General features: G+C 41.5%; 1 protein-coding gene across 1 annotated transcript; it reads left to right on the top strand.

The window, feature by feature from the left end:
* Positions 1–4,277: 4,277 nt before the first annotated feature.
* Positions 4,278–14,798, top strand: asb15b (ankyrin repeat and SOCS box containing 15b; the record flags this gene model as incomplete). The annotated part of the gene is made up of 12 exons (XM_083662064.1): positions 4,278–4,365; positions 4,935–5,066; positions 6,967–7,131; positions 8,894–9,000; positions 9,141–9,279; positions 9,703–9,874; positions 10,699–10,859; positions 11,047–11,191; positions 12,232–12,387; positions 12,605–12,707; positions 13,703–13,856; positions 14,593–14,798. The coding sequence occupies 12 exons, from the start codon at positions 4,278–4,280 to the stop codon at positions 14,796–14,798; spliced, it is 1,728 nt and encodes a 575-aa protein (XP_083518190.1).
* Between the last annotated feature and the right edge of the window lie 902 nt (positions 14,799–15,700).

Here is a 15,700-nt window from a genome sequence, read left to right as displayed (position 1 = left end):
TTTCATTCATAACACAAATATTAAACTACTATTGTGGAAAACAAATTAAAATGAAAACCTACTTACTTTCTTCCTCATAGGGAACAAGAATCCAAGGTTGCTCAAATCCAATGCATGAAATTCAGTTTCCAGTTGGGAGACAGACAGGCAGAGTAGTGTGTATCCCCAAGTGTGTAGTGTAACTTGAGGATGGGATGGCAGTCTGATTCACTCCAGACAGCCTGGTGAGGTCTTTGACGTGGTGGAGAGGCCGCCTACAGGCTGAGTCACTGTGTCACACACTGACGCTGTCTGAGACTTTTTCATGGACTCCCACACATCCACTTATGCATCTAGAGAAAGTGGCTGCTTGTTCTCTTGAGGGGAAGTTTCGTCAAGGTTATTACTCAAGCTCTTTGGCAAAGTAAAAGTGAGATGATAAAAGTTGCTTGTTAAATATAGTCTCTCTCTGTGTGTGTGTGTGTGTGTGTGTGTGTGTGTGTGTGTGTGTGTGTGTGTGTGTGTGTGTGTCTGTCTGTGTGTGTGTGGGTGAGTGGGTGTGTGTGTGTGTGTGTGTGTGTGTGCGTGTGCGTGTGCGTGTGCGTGTGGGTGTGTGTTGTGTGGATGTGTATGTGTGTGTGTGTGGGGGGGGGGGGTGTGGGGGGGGGGGGGTGTGTGGATGTGCAGATGTACACTGAATGCACACAATATTATAATAATAACCTTTAATACACAACTTTGCATTAGGCTAATATAGGGCAAACTGATAAAAAAAAACTATATAAAAGAACAAGCAAAATGCATCGCATTAAAGGAATCAAATTAAGTATTTTTTTACACAAATAAAGAGACAAACTGAATTGAATTAAAAGCACACTCAAAAATTAAACCGTTAAAATAAAGGCTAAAAGTCACAGTCACTCTAATAGCCTCTCTAATATTACCTGATATCTAATTTATGAGCATATATTTAAAAAAGGGCTGCATTCTCAATCTTCTTTTGAGTGAGGCTTTGTACTTCTAACAAACCTGCAGAACAAGACCTGAGGGATTGTGTAATGCAGGCCAGTCTTAAGCCATTAAGAGCTTTGTTTGTATAGAAGTAGGATCGATTGTAAAGGAAATGATGTGCTCTCACTTCCTTGGGACGTCCTATAAGGGCACATCCTCTTTGCATGAAGTGCACTGATGAGGTGAAGCAGGTAAAAGCCATTATCCCTTATTGATTTCCTTTATTAAATCGGAAGGAGCTTTGAGAAAAGTGATATGTGGATTGTGCAGAAGCGGCTGCAACTCAATATCAGAGCGATGTCCCTCATATGTTGTTCATTCAAAGTATAGGTGTGTTATATTGTGCATTGTGTTTTACTTCGATGCTTGGAAATGACCTAATGTGAATGAAGTCATAGTGCAGCAACTTTCTCCATGCCCTGCAGGCGGAGTGAAATGGTGACAGGCATACTCTGTGTTGAGTCAGGTCGTTGTAAGCAGGTCAGATCTAAATATATCCCAGACCTCGTGCTCAGGACCCTGTGAAACAAAAACACAAGAGCTGCAAGTTGGAACATTAACAGGCACAAAAAAAGGCAGATCAACAGGTAAGAGAGAGAGATCAGACAACATTTTTGACCGGGCTAACATGTGATGTGTGACTGTATCATGTGTGTATCACTAATTCTGTGACTCAGTATTGACAATAGATGCATTCATGCAAGAGGCACGGCAGAATGAACACACACAATGACCTGCAAAATGACTTGCATGTGTTAGGGCATAGAAACTACAAGCTTGATATGTGATATGATATGTTTGTCAGGCATGTATTAGAGGCAGTGGCGGTTTTAGTGTTTTGGAGGCTTCAGGCAAAGACTACTGTGTGAGGCCCTTCTCCATTTTGCTTAACGCAATCATAGCTCATTCTTTCTTAAATCACTTGCATGAGCAATTTAAGATAATTCATTGCATTTACCAATTTTCTGATTGTGGTCCAGAGCTGTCTTACGAGTCACATACGATCCTACCTGTCGTTCTCCAAAGTAAAAAAATATATATATATGACTAATAGATTGTATCACTGTTACTTTGAAGAAATTTTGAATTTGAATATAGCTATAAATGACACTGTAAAGTAATGTATAATGATGTTGAAATTACTGTACAGCGGGTTAGTCACAGGAAAAATAGCAATCTCATAAATATACATAGTAGCCTATAATTGTGCTCAATACAAAGACGAAACAAAAAGTACTAATAATTGCCAGGTTATTTGATAAACACTCAGGTCAGACAAAGGCTACACATATTGGGGAAAATACATAATGTATTTGATTTAGGCTATTTCACTTCACTCAATCATCCTGGCTATTGTAAATATGATATAGTGTCTTGTAAGCCCATATTTGCTGGGCACCTTAAAGTGCATGACACTCAAATAAAAAAACATCAATCAATAAATCAATCAATCAGTGATGGGTAAGTGCAAGCTAATCTAAATTTTAAAAAGAGAAATGGCATACAGCATCACTGACTGAATACAATAGCCACTTCATTGTTATAGTCTCCCCGTTTTTCTGTTTTTCCTGTTATCTCATAGTTTTCTTTTGTAAACCTTCTTGGGGTAATGTCTATATTTTGGGGAACTTGATATACTTGATTTATTTTACAATATAAATTCTCTCCTTATCTGTCAATTTATCAGGCCACCACACAGGGTCTTCACCAGTGGTGGAAATGGTCGGGTTTTAATGGGGGAACCCACTTGGGTGGGGTTGGTGGGTGCACTGTTAAAATAAAGAGCTGGATGCTTGACTGGCATTTGCTTATTGATGTTACTCATTCCATTCAAAACTATAATACTTCGTCTCTGGCTCTACAGATCCATAGTATGGCTCTACCGACTAATCTGATTTAACAGACTGACTCAGTTGGTAGAGAACCTGACTAACAACTTTGGGCCATGAGTTCGAATCTCACCCGGAGCAAGTCTTGAATTTATTTGTTAGGTATAAGTATATGATGTTTCACTTTACATTAGGGTACACAAAAAGAGTAACTAATGGACAGGTAATAGTTAAGTAATAATTCAGTACTCATGAACTACTCAGTATGATGCATCACTTTACAATAGGGTACACAAAAATAGTAACTAATGGACAGGTAATAGTTAAGTAATGATTCAGTACTCATGAACTACTCTGTATGATGCATCACTTTACAATAGGGTACACAAAAAGAGTAACCAATGGGCAGGTAATAATTAACTACTATACTCTACAACTGACCATTAACTAACCATTAACTAACAAGTAATTACTCTACTCAGGAACTGACTGACTATTAACTAATCATTAACTAATGACTAATAACTACTATACTCACAAACAGACTTTAACTCTTGATTAACTAATGATTAACTACTATACTCAGAATTGACTTTAACTAATCATTAACTAATCATTAGCTAATGATTAAAGGCCATTAGCTAATCATTAACTAATAGTTAGTTTCTCATTAGTTTCGTAACTACTATAAAATGTGTGCACCTTATTGTAAAGTGTTACTAGGTGGCCTACAGTATAAAAGACGTGGAAGGGCGCTTGTTTCAGAGCCTCTGCTGCTCTTAATTGCCTCGTTAAGGGCATACATGGGAGAAGTGCTTGCTCTCTCTCTCTCTCTCTCTCTCTCCCTCTCTCTCCCTCTCTCTCTCTCTCTCTCTCTCTCTCGCTCTCCCTCTCTCTCTCTCTCTCTCTCTCTCTCGCTCTCGCTCTCCCTCTCTCTCTCTCTCTCTCTCTCATTCTCTCTCCCCCTCTCTCTCGGGGCCCCTTAGCAGACGAGGCCTCAGGCAACTGCCTACATTGCCTAACAGTAAAGACCGCCTATGATTAGAGGCACATGTCACACATGAATTCAATTACACAGTGTTAAAAGAAACACAAAAAATTAACATTTAAACGTTTAACAAATAGCAGACAAAATCAAAAGTGAAGACAAATTGGACATTTTGTTATGGCTAACATGATATGTGACAGCATGTTGTAGTGTAACCTAGATATACAAATTTGCACTAATATATTGAGGGCAATCTCAAGCATGAATGGGACTGATAAGGGATTTGCATGCGTGAGCCAGTGGAGGAAGTCCAAACTGCACACAGATGTGACTGTTGCATGTTACAAATTACCAGCACAAGTCATGTAACTTAATTTCAAACATACACATGACGTTGTGTATTACGACAAGTTGCAGGTGTAAGAGCCTCAATGTAAATACATAATTCATTAATTTGTCCTTCTACAGAAATGGGTGACACTGAACTGGAAGGTATAGATGAGGAACTTATTGAGTTTGCCATTCGAGAGAGCATTCAGGATTCATACAAGCTGCGATGTCATGCAAACAGGTGGGAAAGAAAAGATATCGAAATGTACCTCCGCTATTTCTTAATGCTTTCATGAAAACAGGTTTGGGGTTAATTCACTTTTCACCTTTCCACTCAAAATGTAAATTGAAACTGCCTTTCAAATAATAATACTACAGCCTTCATTCTCAATAATGTATCTATTCACTGCAGAAAAACCTTTCTGACAGCTAAGAATGGCCACATTTTAAATTTGGACGACATCTTGAATCAACTGAAGCACTGTTGTAAAGCACTATCAATCTGATTCTAAAGTCAAATATTTGGATCTGACTCGATGTTCTTCTCATGTCCATTAGGAAGGAAGCAAATTGTGAAGAATTTTGGAAGATAATGGCAGCGATTGATCAAGGTAGATTTCACTGTGTGTTGTGCATATGTACTGTCTCTCCATGTATGTACTGTATGTATGCATGTGTGGAACTCATTGAACTCATTGTTGTCCATGTATATTCCTTCCTACATGTACGCGTGCGTGCTTCCCTGCGCATCCCTCTGTGTGGGTGTGTATATCTCTGTTGGACCTCTCCCTCCCCAGGTGATGTGTATGCCCTGCGAAAGCTGTCGGGCTGCGTGTCTGCCTTCAGAGAGAGAGACTGCGGGGGCAGGCTGCCTCTCCACACAGCAGCTGTGCAGCCACACCCGGACGCCCTGGATGTGGTGCTGCAGGGTGAGAACTTAGCAGACTGCCTTTAAATCAACCAGCAGGCTGAATCCAGCCTCTCTGAATAGTGTGACAGTCTGAGTGTTGATCAAGCATCACTTACCATCTGAATCCTCACATATTGCTAATACAAGTGTAACAGTCGCTCAATAACAACACTACTGTTGTTGGTTGGTGGTCTTACCCTGGACTAATGTATTTCACCTATGTTTCATTTGCTATGATGGTGAGTAGATGATCACAGAATTGTCATTTTTGGGTAAACTATTCCTTTAAAACCCCTTCTCTAACTCATCTGCTTCTATTCATCTACATCTCCTCCTTTGTGATTGGTATAGATTTAATAAGGGAATTAAGGGATAATGGTTTTTTACCTGGATTCATGTCATCGGTGAAAATACGTTGTTTCCCTAACATGTTGTGCTTTCGGTGTGTGTATCAGCACAGACACCTGGAGAAAAACACCTTGGAGAAGCAGACTTAGGATGGGGCAACCCATAGTCGCCAGAATAAAACATCCACACATAGCCTACTTGTCAATGTTACTGAACCAAAAATATGTTGCATATCAACATTTCTAGATACGTGTATATCAATGTTATAGAGCAGTGCTGACCAATTTGGGGCCCGCGGGCGCTCTGTTTGTTTTGGCCACGGATTTGGGAGAAAAAGAAAAAAAAAACTATTTTTTTATTATTATCATTTTTTAAATATCCCCCCCCCCCACCCCCGATTTTTTATCCCCATTAGTGCTAACTCAATTTATTTATCCTGGTTGCTACTCCACCCTCTGCCGATCTGGGGAGAGCCGAAACTGGCTCCATGCTTCCTCCGAGACATTAGGCAGTTAGCCATGTGCTTCTTTTCACCTGACAGAGGAAGCTTCACCGGTAGGACATAGCATGTGGGAGGATCACGCTATTCCAACCAGTTCCCCTCCCTCTGAACAGGCGCCCTTAACGACCAGAGGAGGAACCACATTAGCAACCAGGATATTGCATGTTTTTGTCAAATTGTCATGGCAAATTGTTTACAAAAGATGGACAATAAAGCTGATTTTCAAAGTACCTTGAGGATTTTTCAAGTTGTGAATTAAGTCAAATTTCTCTCTTGATTACAAAGGTGGAAAATACAACTGTTTTTAATGGGGTGTTTACTGATTAAATGTTTAAGCTCCCCACAAATGCAGATGTTTTTTTAAATATATATAGCCAATTGCAAATTATTACAATTACCAAACAGATGAAAAGTAGATTATTATACTGAAATGTTATTTTAGATTTAGAATGTTAATTTTCTATAAAACACAATACATTTGAATGTAATTCCACAACATTTATTTTTGGCCCTCGGCCCTCCACCCAGATTGAGTTTTGGCCCTTCATGGGAAAGAATTTGGGCACCCCTGTTATAGAGTCTGCTATTGAAATAGCGTGGTGGCCAGTAAGGGCATTGTGGTCGGGGTGGATGGAGGGTGTAAAAAACACTTTCACACGAGAGCCGTCTTCACGTACATGCGTGTTCAAAGTCTACCTTTTAACTGTAAGTCACATTTAACATTTTTGTTGTTTAAGCCTAACCCAAACCATCATCTTAACTAAGTTGTTTTACTTGCATAAATATAACCGTTGCTAAAGTTGTTTTATTTGCATGTAACGTTGGAAAGGCAGCGAGGTTTTCAAATTAACCACCATTTTGTTTCAAAGTTACATTGAGATTGTACTATGTGTGCTTTGCAGAAACATAAAATGCAGAGGTTTTAGACATGTAAGATGCTTACATTTGCTTACACAGTGAGATTGTACTATCCATGGTTTGCAGATACATACAATGCCAACGTTCTATTCTGGCGACCGGGTTGGATGGGCACTGTATGTGATCATGCACTCTTCTTGGTGTCCATCAGCATCAACAGTCAGTGGTCTGACCCTGGAGGAGCAGACAGCGGACGGGGAGACGGGTCTGACTCTGGCAGCTGAGGCCGGCCTGGCGGGAAACATCGGGGTGCTGCTGCAGCGCGGGGTGTCTCCTCACAACACCAACAGCAGGAACGAGTCACCACTGCTGATTGGTACACACACTCCCTCTGATACTACTCACTCACTCACTCACTCACTCACTCACTCACTCACTCACTCACTCACTCACTCACTCACTCAATCAATCAATCACTCACTCACTCACTCACTCACTCACTCACTCACTCACTCACTCACTCACTCACTCACTCACCTCAGTAGGCTAATGGCATATGCCTTAAAGCAATATTCCACTTAGTTTTGAAAATCATGAAAACCAGAATATAAACTCACCAAGATCAGATGCATGCATGTTTTTTTTTTGTTTTTTTTACCTTTATTTAACCAGATAAGACATTTGAGATACAAGATCTCTTTTGCGAATGTGATCTGGCCAAGAAGGCAGCAGTTGCAAGCCAAGTTACAATCAACATAATTACAGTACACATAAAGGAAACATAAAAACAGGGTTATAGAGCTGAAACATTTAAAAAAGCAAGGACAACCAAGTACATCATAAATACCACATCCAAGGGTAATAAATAACACAGGATCAAGAACGTAAAAACATATGGCCTAAAAACAAATTTACATGCCGAGAAAGGCAAAGTAAAACTAGACATTACTGCAGGAGCAGCTTGAAGTAAGGACTACAGATAGAGCATGTTTAAAACTGGACAGAGGAATGGAGGAGACAAGTTTTAGACGGGACTGCAGGTCGTTCCATGACCAGGGACCAAAGTAGGAGAGACTCTTTTTTCCAGATTCAGTTCGCATATTTGGCACTTTGAATGTCAACCAGCTATTTGATCTTAAGTTATAGGAGTTGTTTATCGCTACAAACATAGAGCAGATGTATGAGGGTAGTCTGCCCAGGATGGCCTTGTATATGAACATGTACCAGTGTCGCATTCTGCGCAGGGCAAGGGAGGACCATCCAACCAGGTCGTACAAGGTGCAATGATGAGTCCTGTAACCTGAGTTTGTGATATATCTCAGAGCGGCATGGTAGAGGGGGTCCAGTTTAGACAAGGAAGTAGGGCTAGAAAGACTGTAAACAACATCACCATAGTCTAGCTGAGACATAAAAAGGCTTTACACCAGGCGTTTACGGGCAGACAAGGAGAAACAGGCTTTAAGCCTATACAAGAAACTGAGAGTAAATTTAAGCTTCTTAGACAAAGTGGAAATATGCAATTTAAAGTTAAGGTGACTATCAAACCAGAAGCCAAGGTATTTATAAGACTCAATGAACTCAATGGGTGCGCCATCGAGTGTACATAGAGGAGGCGAGGAGGGCACAGTGTTACCATGTGCGAACAGCATGGTAACATGGGTTTGTAGAGGTTTATTGAAGTTTATTGAAAGTTTCTGGTACAGGACTATAGTCCTCTACACCAGACTCACACTCAGTACAATAATAAAAAGAAGTCATGTTGTAATATACAGTTAAAAAACAAAACAACACAACAACATAACATACATTAAAACAAAGTACCAGAGCCAAATACCTGGTCTAATAATAAATCAACAGCCTGCCCTATAGTTATACAAGAAATCCTTTGTTAACCAGTGTTTATCTAATCTGTTTTTGAACGTGTTAACTGAAGGGGCCTGCACCACCTCGTCTGGAAGTTCATTCCATTCTCTTACAGCACGAACTGTAAACAAGTTTTTCCTCTTTTCTGAGCGACAGTTTGTTGGAAATAGCTTCAGGGAATTCCCTCTTAACACATATTTATTGAGAGCAGAATAGAGCAGTGTAGAATAACGCCCATGTTAAGTAGTTTGTTTTGTACTTTCTACATTTTGCAGCAGTGAGACAGAGATCCTATGACATGGTTCTGGCCCTCATCATGGGAGGGGCCTTCATAGAGCAGGTGTGTCTCACCAAGTGGACGGCCACTCATGAAGCTGCGAAGGTGAATAGCACAACATCCACACCTGCTACATTTCTCACCCAATTAGTTTAGTTTCAGTTGGGTTACATTCTGTTTTCGTCCGTCTGTCCTTCCTTCCTTCCTTCCTTCCCTCCTTCCTTGCTTCCTATCTCCTACACCAGGTGGGCTGTCCAGCCATTCTGATCCTGATGCTTCAACACGGAGGCCAGGTGTGTGGTAGAGACGGTCATGGGGTGACGCCTCTGGGCATCGCAGCTGAATACGGCCACACTGAGGCTCTGGATATACTCATAAAGCATGGTAAAATGCTACAACTATAATGGTCAAGTTCATGCTTTGTGTCTTTGCATGATGGCTTCGAGGTCCAATCACATCTTTTTTAAGCCTATGTATCCATTTAACTATATGTATTACCCTCTATATATTACAATTAATGTAAAATGAACACAGCACAGGAAAACAACATAGCAAGGAAACAGTATATGAAACACCTAAAAACCAAACGGAGGTTGCAAGCTTAAATTAAATGAATGAAACATTTGTAGAGGAATATATTGCAGCTAGAAACAGAATTGATTGCTGTAGGCTTTCAGAAAATGATAAGACAGACAGACAGACAGACAGACAGACAGACATGATTTCAATTCCTCATCGCTGAATTATTAAACACCGATTTAGCCTGCTCATCAGACCCAGTGTTGTATTTCCCCTGTCCTCCACTAGGTGGCGATGTGAACGCCCAGGCCAAAAATGGAGACACCGTCCTGTATGATGCCTCTGGGTCAGGAAACCTGGACTGCGTTGAGCTGCTCCTGCTGCATGGGGCCAACCCTAATGTGGCCAGCTACGCCTGCCAGCTGCCCATACACAGAGCCGCCTATGAGGGACACTTCCTGTGAGCTGACCTCTGTGTCATACAGCACACTCACATCAGTCCAGAATGAGAAAGTGCTGTTCTGATAGAGCGCCCCATTCTCAATGATCTTGACAGGCTGGACGTGACAGCTCTCTCACGCTAAGCATGTCTGAATAACTGAATTTTAAAAGTCCATTTCCCTGAATTGATGGAATTCAACCCAGCACTGGTATGTTATGAGTGGAACCTATAATGGATATAGTGTCTGGCGTGGGTTATACAGTATGGAGAGGGACAGATGGAGAGAGACAGAGACAGAGACAGAAAGAGAAATAAATAACTGACTTGACAACATGGGAATAAAACCTGTCTCTCTCCACCTCAGTGCTCTGCAGATCCCTCTAGGCCAATGGTTCTAAAAAATGTCACGTTGAGGACCCCTAAACTGAGACAAATTAGACCATGGACCACCATTTGATTATTAGGGGTTCAAGTTTGGTGCAAAATGTGGGCATTTGTAAGCATTTGTTCAAGGCTAGAACCCCTGGTATTGCCGCTTGCGGCTGTATTTATTATTGTTGTTGTTGTTATCCCAGGTTGTATGAAAGCCATGACCAAAATTATCATACATTCTCTCATTGTGTTACTTATGGATGGAATTATAGTGAAAGTAAATTATTCCTCTTTTTGTTGGGGACCCCCTGGAACCCCTTCAAGGACCCCTGCGGGTCCCGAACCCCACTTTGAGAACAACTGCTGTAGGCCTCTACTGACTTCTACAAATAGAGCCATGTTTCTCTGTCTAGCTCATAAATTCTGGCAATTCTCTCTCTCCCTCTCCCTCTCCCCCTCTCTCTCTCCAGAGCCCTGAGGACTCTGATCCCCCTCACCACTAAGAGAGCTGTGCGTCTCTCGGGTCAGAGTCCGGTCCATTCAGCAGCTGACGGGGGGCACGCCATGTGTCTGGAGCTGCTCATCCAGAAGGGTTTCAACATCAACACCCTGCTGGATACACACATCTCAGGTAGGGCGCAGCTGGATGTACTCCCAGTCGCACACGTCAGTATAATGATGATGTTAAGGTTGTGACCAGAGAGCAACCACATCGCCTTTTCTCTTAAATTGTGCAGTGATGATTTACAGTCATAAATGTCCTGTCAACTGATTTGAGGCCACTTGTCCAGTCTAGACCTATGGAAATCTCCTTGCAGAGAACTACGGGGACCTGAGGAAGAGTCCACTCTACTTTGCCGTGTCCAATGGGGACGTGACCTGTACTGAGATGCTGCTGACAGCTGGAGCTAGAACTGACCTGGACCCTCTGCGATGCCTCCTGGTCGCCATACGGGCTGAGAGGTGTGTGTGTGTGTGTGTGTGTGTGTATTCCCCTTCATGATGAACATGACATGATGTTATCTGTGTAGAAGGAATCTCCTGCGCTTCAACCCCTCCACAGAGGGAGGTCGGTGCTCTCAGAACAGGACAAAACAATGTAAACAGGTCAATGGGCCACTTCCAAAAGGACTAACCCAATGAGTGAGCTGGAGCACACGAAGTCACTTAAATAAATTTAATAAAGGTACAAAAACTGACGTTTCGACGCGCACTGCGTCTTCTTCAGAGTCTTTTGGAAGTGGCCCATTGACCTGTTTACATGATGTTATCTGTGTAGATTCATTTCAGTCATCCAGCTAGTAAGATGCCCAACAACAAAAATCTGAAACCACAGGACACTCATCCGAGAGGCTTCACCAGTTAGTGGTGAGGTAACCTTCTTCAACTCTTCATTTGAAGTTCAGTGATTTTTGGTTTTATTTCTTGTAGGACATGACATGATGTTGGTGAGAGTCAAGGGGAATGATACTTGTAGCAGGACACTAGCAAAATATCACCAAACAATAATCGCAAATAATTGTTCTAATGTCGACAAGTGTCTGCCAACTTATCATAGGTGGACACATTGCATTCATTACCTTTACAATAATGTTAATGTCAATATTGTGTAACCACTAACCAGGCAATATGTCCTGAAACTTCATGTCTGCTGTATCCTCAAAAACCTGAGTTCTAACAAGGAGTGAAATGGTTGTACATATCAAGGCAGATTTTCATCTGACTTCAAATTAATTCCAATCCACCTTTGATTCTGGCTGTATGGCAGTAAGAGAATACTCTTTCAAAGTGCATGCAATAGACCCTTCTCACGGGGGCCATTTTGTGTCGAAAAGGCAGGGTAAACACAGGTGCAAGCAAAACACTAATGAGGGTTTCCCACTTCCATGATTGGAATTTGGAAACCCTCATTAGTGTTTTGCTTGCACCTGTGTTTGTTCTGCCTTTTCGACACAAAATGGCCCCTGTGAAAAGGGTCTATGTTGTGCGTGTCTGCTCTGCAGGTATGAGTTGGTGCGTCTGCTGCTGTCATATGGAGCAGAGGTGAACTGTTACTTCAGAGTGATCAGTGACACGGTGTTTCCCACGGCGCTGCAGTACAGCCTGAAGGACCGGGTCATGCTGCGCCTGCTGCTCAACAGTGGATATCACGCTCACAAGTAGGGCTAAAGCACCTCAGCACTTAGCAGAGGCACTTCACTTACATTTCACTCAAGTTGTTTAAGGGTTTATTCAAGTAAAAAGTGTTAGAGTACTTAGATGCTAACAAAAATCATTAAGAGGTGCAGCGTGAAGTTATGCCAACAAAATGGTGCCAGATTATGCTATTAGGCTACAGTAAGTAACATGTTATCTCTACAATACCCTCCCCGGTAGGTGTTTCCAGTGTGACCATGGTAACAGTGAGGAAATGGATAGTACCTGGGTTGACCTCCATAACCAAGCCTACCAGATTTACAGCCAACCTGACGTCGTCTCTGTAAGAACACAAGTCCAAACTATGTTTCATGACAGACACATGTCATATGATGCCTACTGAATGTATGGGTGTCTTTCCAGGGCGTTGTCTTTCCATCAAGGCAAAGGGCGGCTACTAATCTAAAATATGAGATCGTTTTGATTTGTTTAGCACTTTCTTTATCACGGCATAATTCCATTTGTGTTATTTCATAGTGTTGATGGTATTATTCTAAAATGTGGAAAATAGTAAAAATCAAGGAAAATGTGAGTGTGTGTCCAAACTTTTGACTGTTAATGTAGTAATTGCAGAGCCGATTGTGTAGGATTGGAAAAGCACTGCTATAAAAGTGAACTAATTTCTACGGTGGAGACGATGCGCATGCGCCATGGCCACTCTTTTTGGGGATGTGACTAAACTCATGCCAAAATTCAGCACGGCACTCTGTCAGGTCCCCAGCAGCGCATCCCCCAAGTTTGAAGTCGATGGGATGAATGGATCTCGAGATACGTGAAAGACATGTTCTGATTGTTCGAAATGCGAAGTTTGAAGTAAATCGGACGAATGGTTCTCGAGATAAACCATTTTTGTGTGGCCAGTAGGTGGCACTATGACTATGCACGTGTCCGAATTGCATGGAATTTGGCACCGCACTCTGGCGGGTCCCCAGCAGGGCACCTCCCAAGTTCGAATTCGATCAGATGAATGGTTTGGAGGCAATCGGAGCAATGGTGTGCGAGTTATGGCCATTTAAAGTCTAAAACATTGCCGTAGCGCCCCCTGATGTGCACAATGGTTTTCATTTCCCCCCGGCGCCAGATTCATGCCAGCTCACTGGAAAGTGATTGGAGCAATGGTGCATGCGCCTTGCAACTCCGGACATCCGAACACATACGGACAGACATACAGCTCTCCAATTATAGTAGTGAGATCAGCCAAACAATCAACATCTAAACTAAAAAAAACAGATCGCCTCCCTGGTTGACTCTGTTGTTGTCTACATCTCTTGCCCACAGTTCTGTGAGTTTGTGTCACTGTCGTGCATGGTGCATCTGGTGGGTAGCGTGGTGAAGATGCTCCTGGACTACGTCAGCCATGTCAGGCTCTGTCCCAACCTCCAGCGCATCCTGGAAAGGAAGCCAGAGTGGCCAGAGATCTGTGACATACTGGGTAAATCTACCAACGCATTGCGACAAATCCATTTTTTTCTCCTTCCCGGGGAGATTTGGCAAGAATGTACTGTATATGTTCATTTTCAGCAGCACCATGTGTTACATTCACACATACACACAGTACATACAAAATGTGACTTCCTGATACATCACATCACATCATAGACAAATGACATAGAAGTGTGATGTCAGCTAAATTAATTGATGACATGAGAAGATGATTATGGGCATGAAAAAGCACAGCTAAGGTGTAAAGATATGGTTAAAGTTACATTTTCATTCTACCACTCAATAAAGAACAACCATCATTTGAAAACAATGATCTTTACAACACTGTGTTGAAGTTTGATAGTGCACACGGGATGAGTGTCTCACCTTGACTGGTTGACCTGAATATGGCTGAATTTTTCAAGTTTGTGATCTGAAATTAACTGAAATACCATTAATCCAAGCAAAAGATTCTAGTTAGGAGCTTGAACTACTGTATAGGGGAGGATTTACCTGCTCCCCATCCCTCTTGTTCCGAGTTTGAGTTAGAACATGCTTTACAGACAATAACAAAATAACAGATAACACGATAGCAAAAAAAACAAAAAACAAAACAAAAAATGTATATGAAGTACAAGAACCAAATAAGTAGACAAAATAAGTAAATAAAAGACAGCCCATAAAATGATTTTCACTTTAGGAATGCGTGAAATAACTAGATGTGATGTGTCTGTCTGTATCTCTAGGCCAGCCACGGACTCTGCAACACTTGTGCCGATTGGTGATCAGAGGTCACATGAGTCCCAGGACGCTGAACGACCCCAAAGCCATGGCTGCTGTCCCCTTCCCCCCGAGACTGAAGCACTACCTCACCTACAGAGAGTACGACCTGTACAGTGACACCTCCTCCACCTCAACACACCTCATTTCTACTGGTGGGATTGAAAAATGATTGAAAAAGGCATCACTCATTACCAGCCAATGGGAACATCTTTTTAAAGCTTCCTTTGTATTTAGTATTAGTATAATGAGTTTCATGTGCTGTGGGCCATGAAGTCAGAATAACAAAACAATACCTCACTCAGAGAGTGTGTGACCTCTGCATTGCCCCCCCCCCCCCCACTCCTCCTGTGAATACATTAGCATTTCCAGGTTTTTATTATCATTAATTTTTTTATTGGGCTGACCGGGCATGGAATCCTGGGCCAATTTTCCACAGTCTACTCCTAAACAGATGCAATACAATGCCTTGGACAAAAACAATGCCTTGAACAAAAACAGGGAAATAGTTTGTTGTGGTGTGTATAAATGTACTACTACTTATTACTCCTTACCATAATGATTCTGTTGGCTGCAATGGCAGACACTATGTAAAATATGACATGGCTATCATCAATACAATTCAATAATGCATGGACAATAGCATATAAAATAGCTGTGTGTGTGTGTGTGTGTGTGTGTGTGTGTGTTTTCATATTGATTAGTTGAAAATCAAATTAAAATCAGATTTTTTTATGCAACAGCAATGTTTGTGTGTAGAAATATTCATTTGTATATATATATATATATATATATATATATATATATATATATATATATATATATATATATATATATATATAGAAAGAGAGAGAGAGAGAGAGAGAGAGAGACGGAGAGAGAGAGAGAGAAAGAGAGAGAGAGAGAGCTGTTTGAAATCCCTAAATACATCAACATAATTCCGGTTGTCACATAGATGTAGAGTCATGGGTGTATAGAGTACATACTACTGTATTATGTACTCAGTACATTATGTACTCAGTATCAGACTGGAGGAGATTTGATTGGAGCGGTGACGTTGGGAGCTGCTGAGAT

The sequence above is a fragment of the Poromitra crassiceps genome, assembly GCF_964638095.1.
Source record: "Poromitra crassiceps genome assembly, chromosome: 2".
In the NCBI taxonomy this organism is placed as follows: Eukaryota; Metazoa; Chordata; class Actinopteri; order Beryciformes; family Melamphaidae; genus Poromitra; species Poromitra crassiceps.
This window is presented reverse-complemented; position numbering and strand designations above follow the sequence as displayed.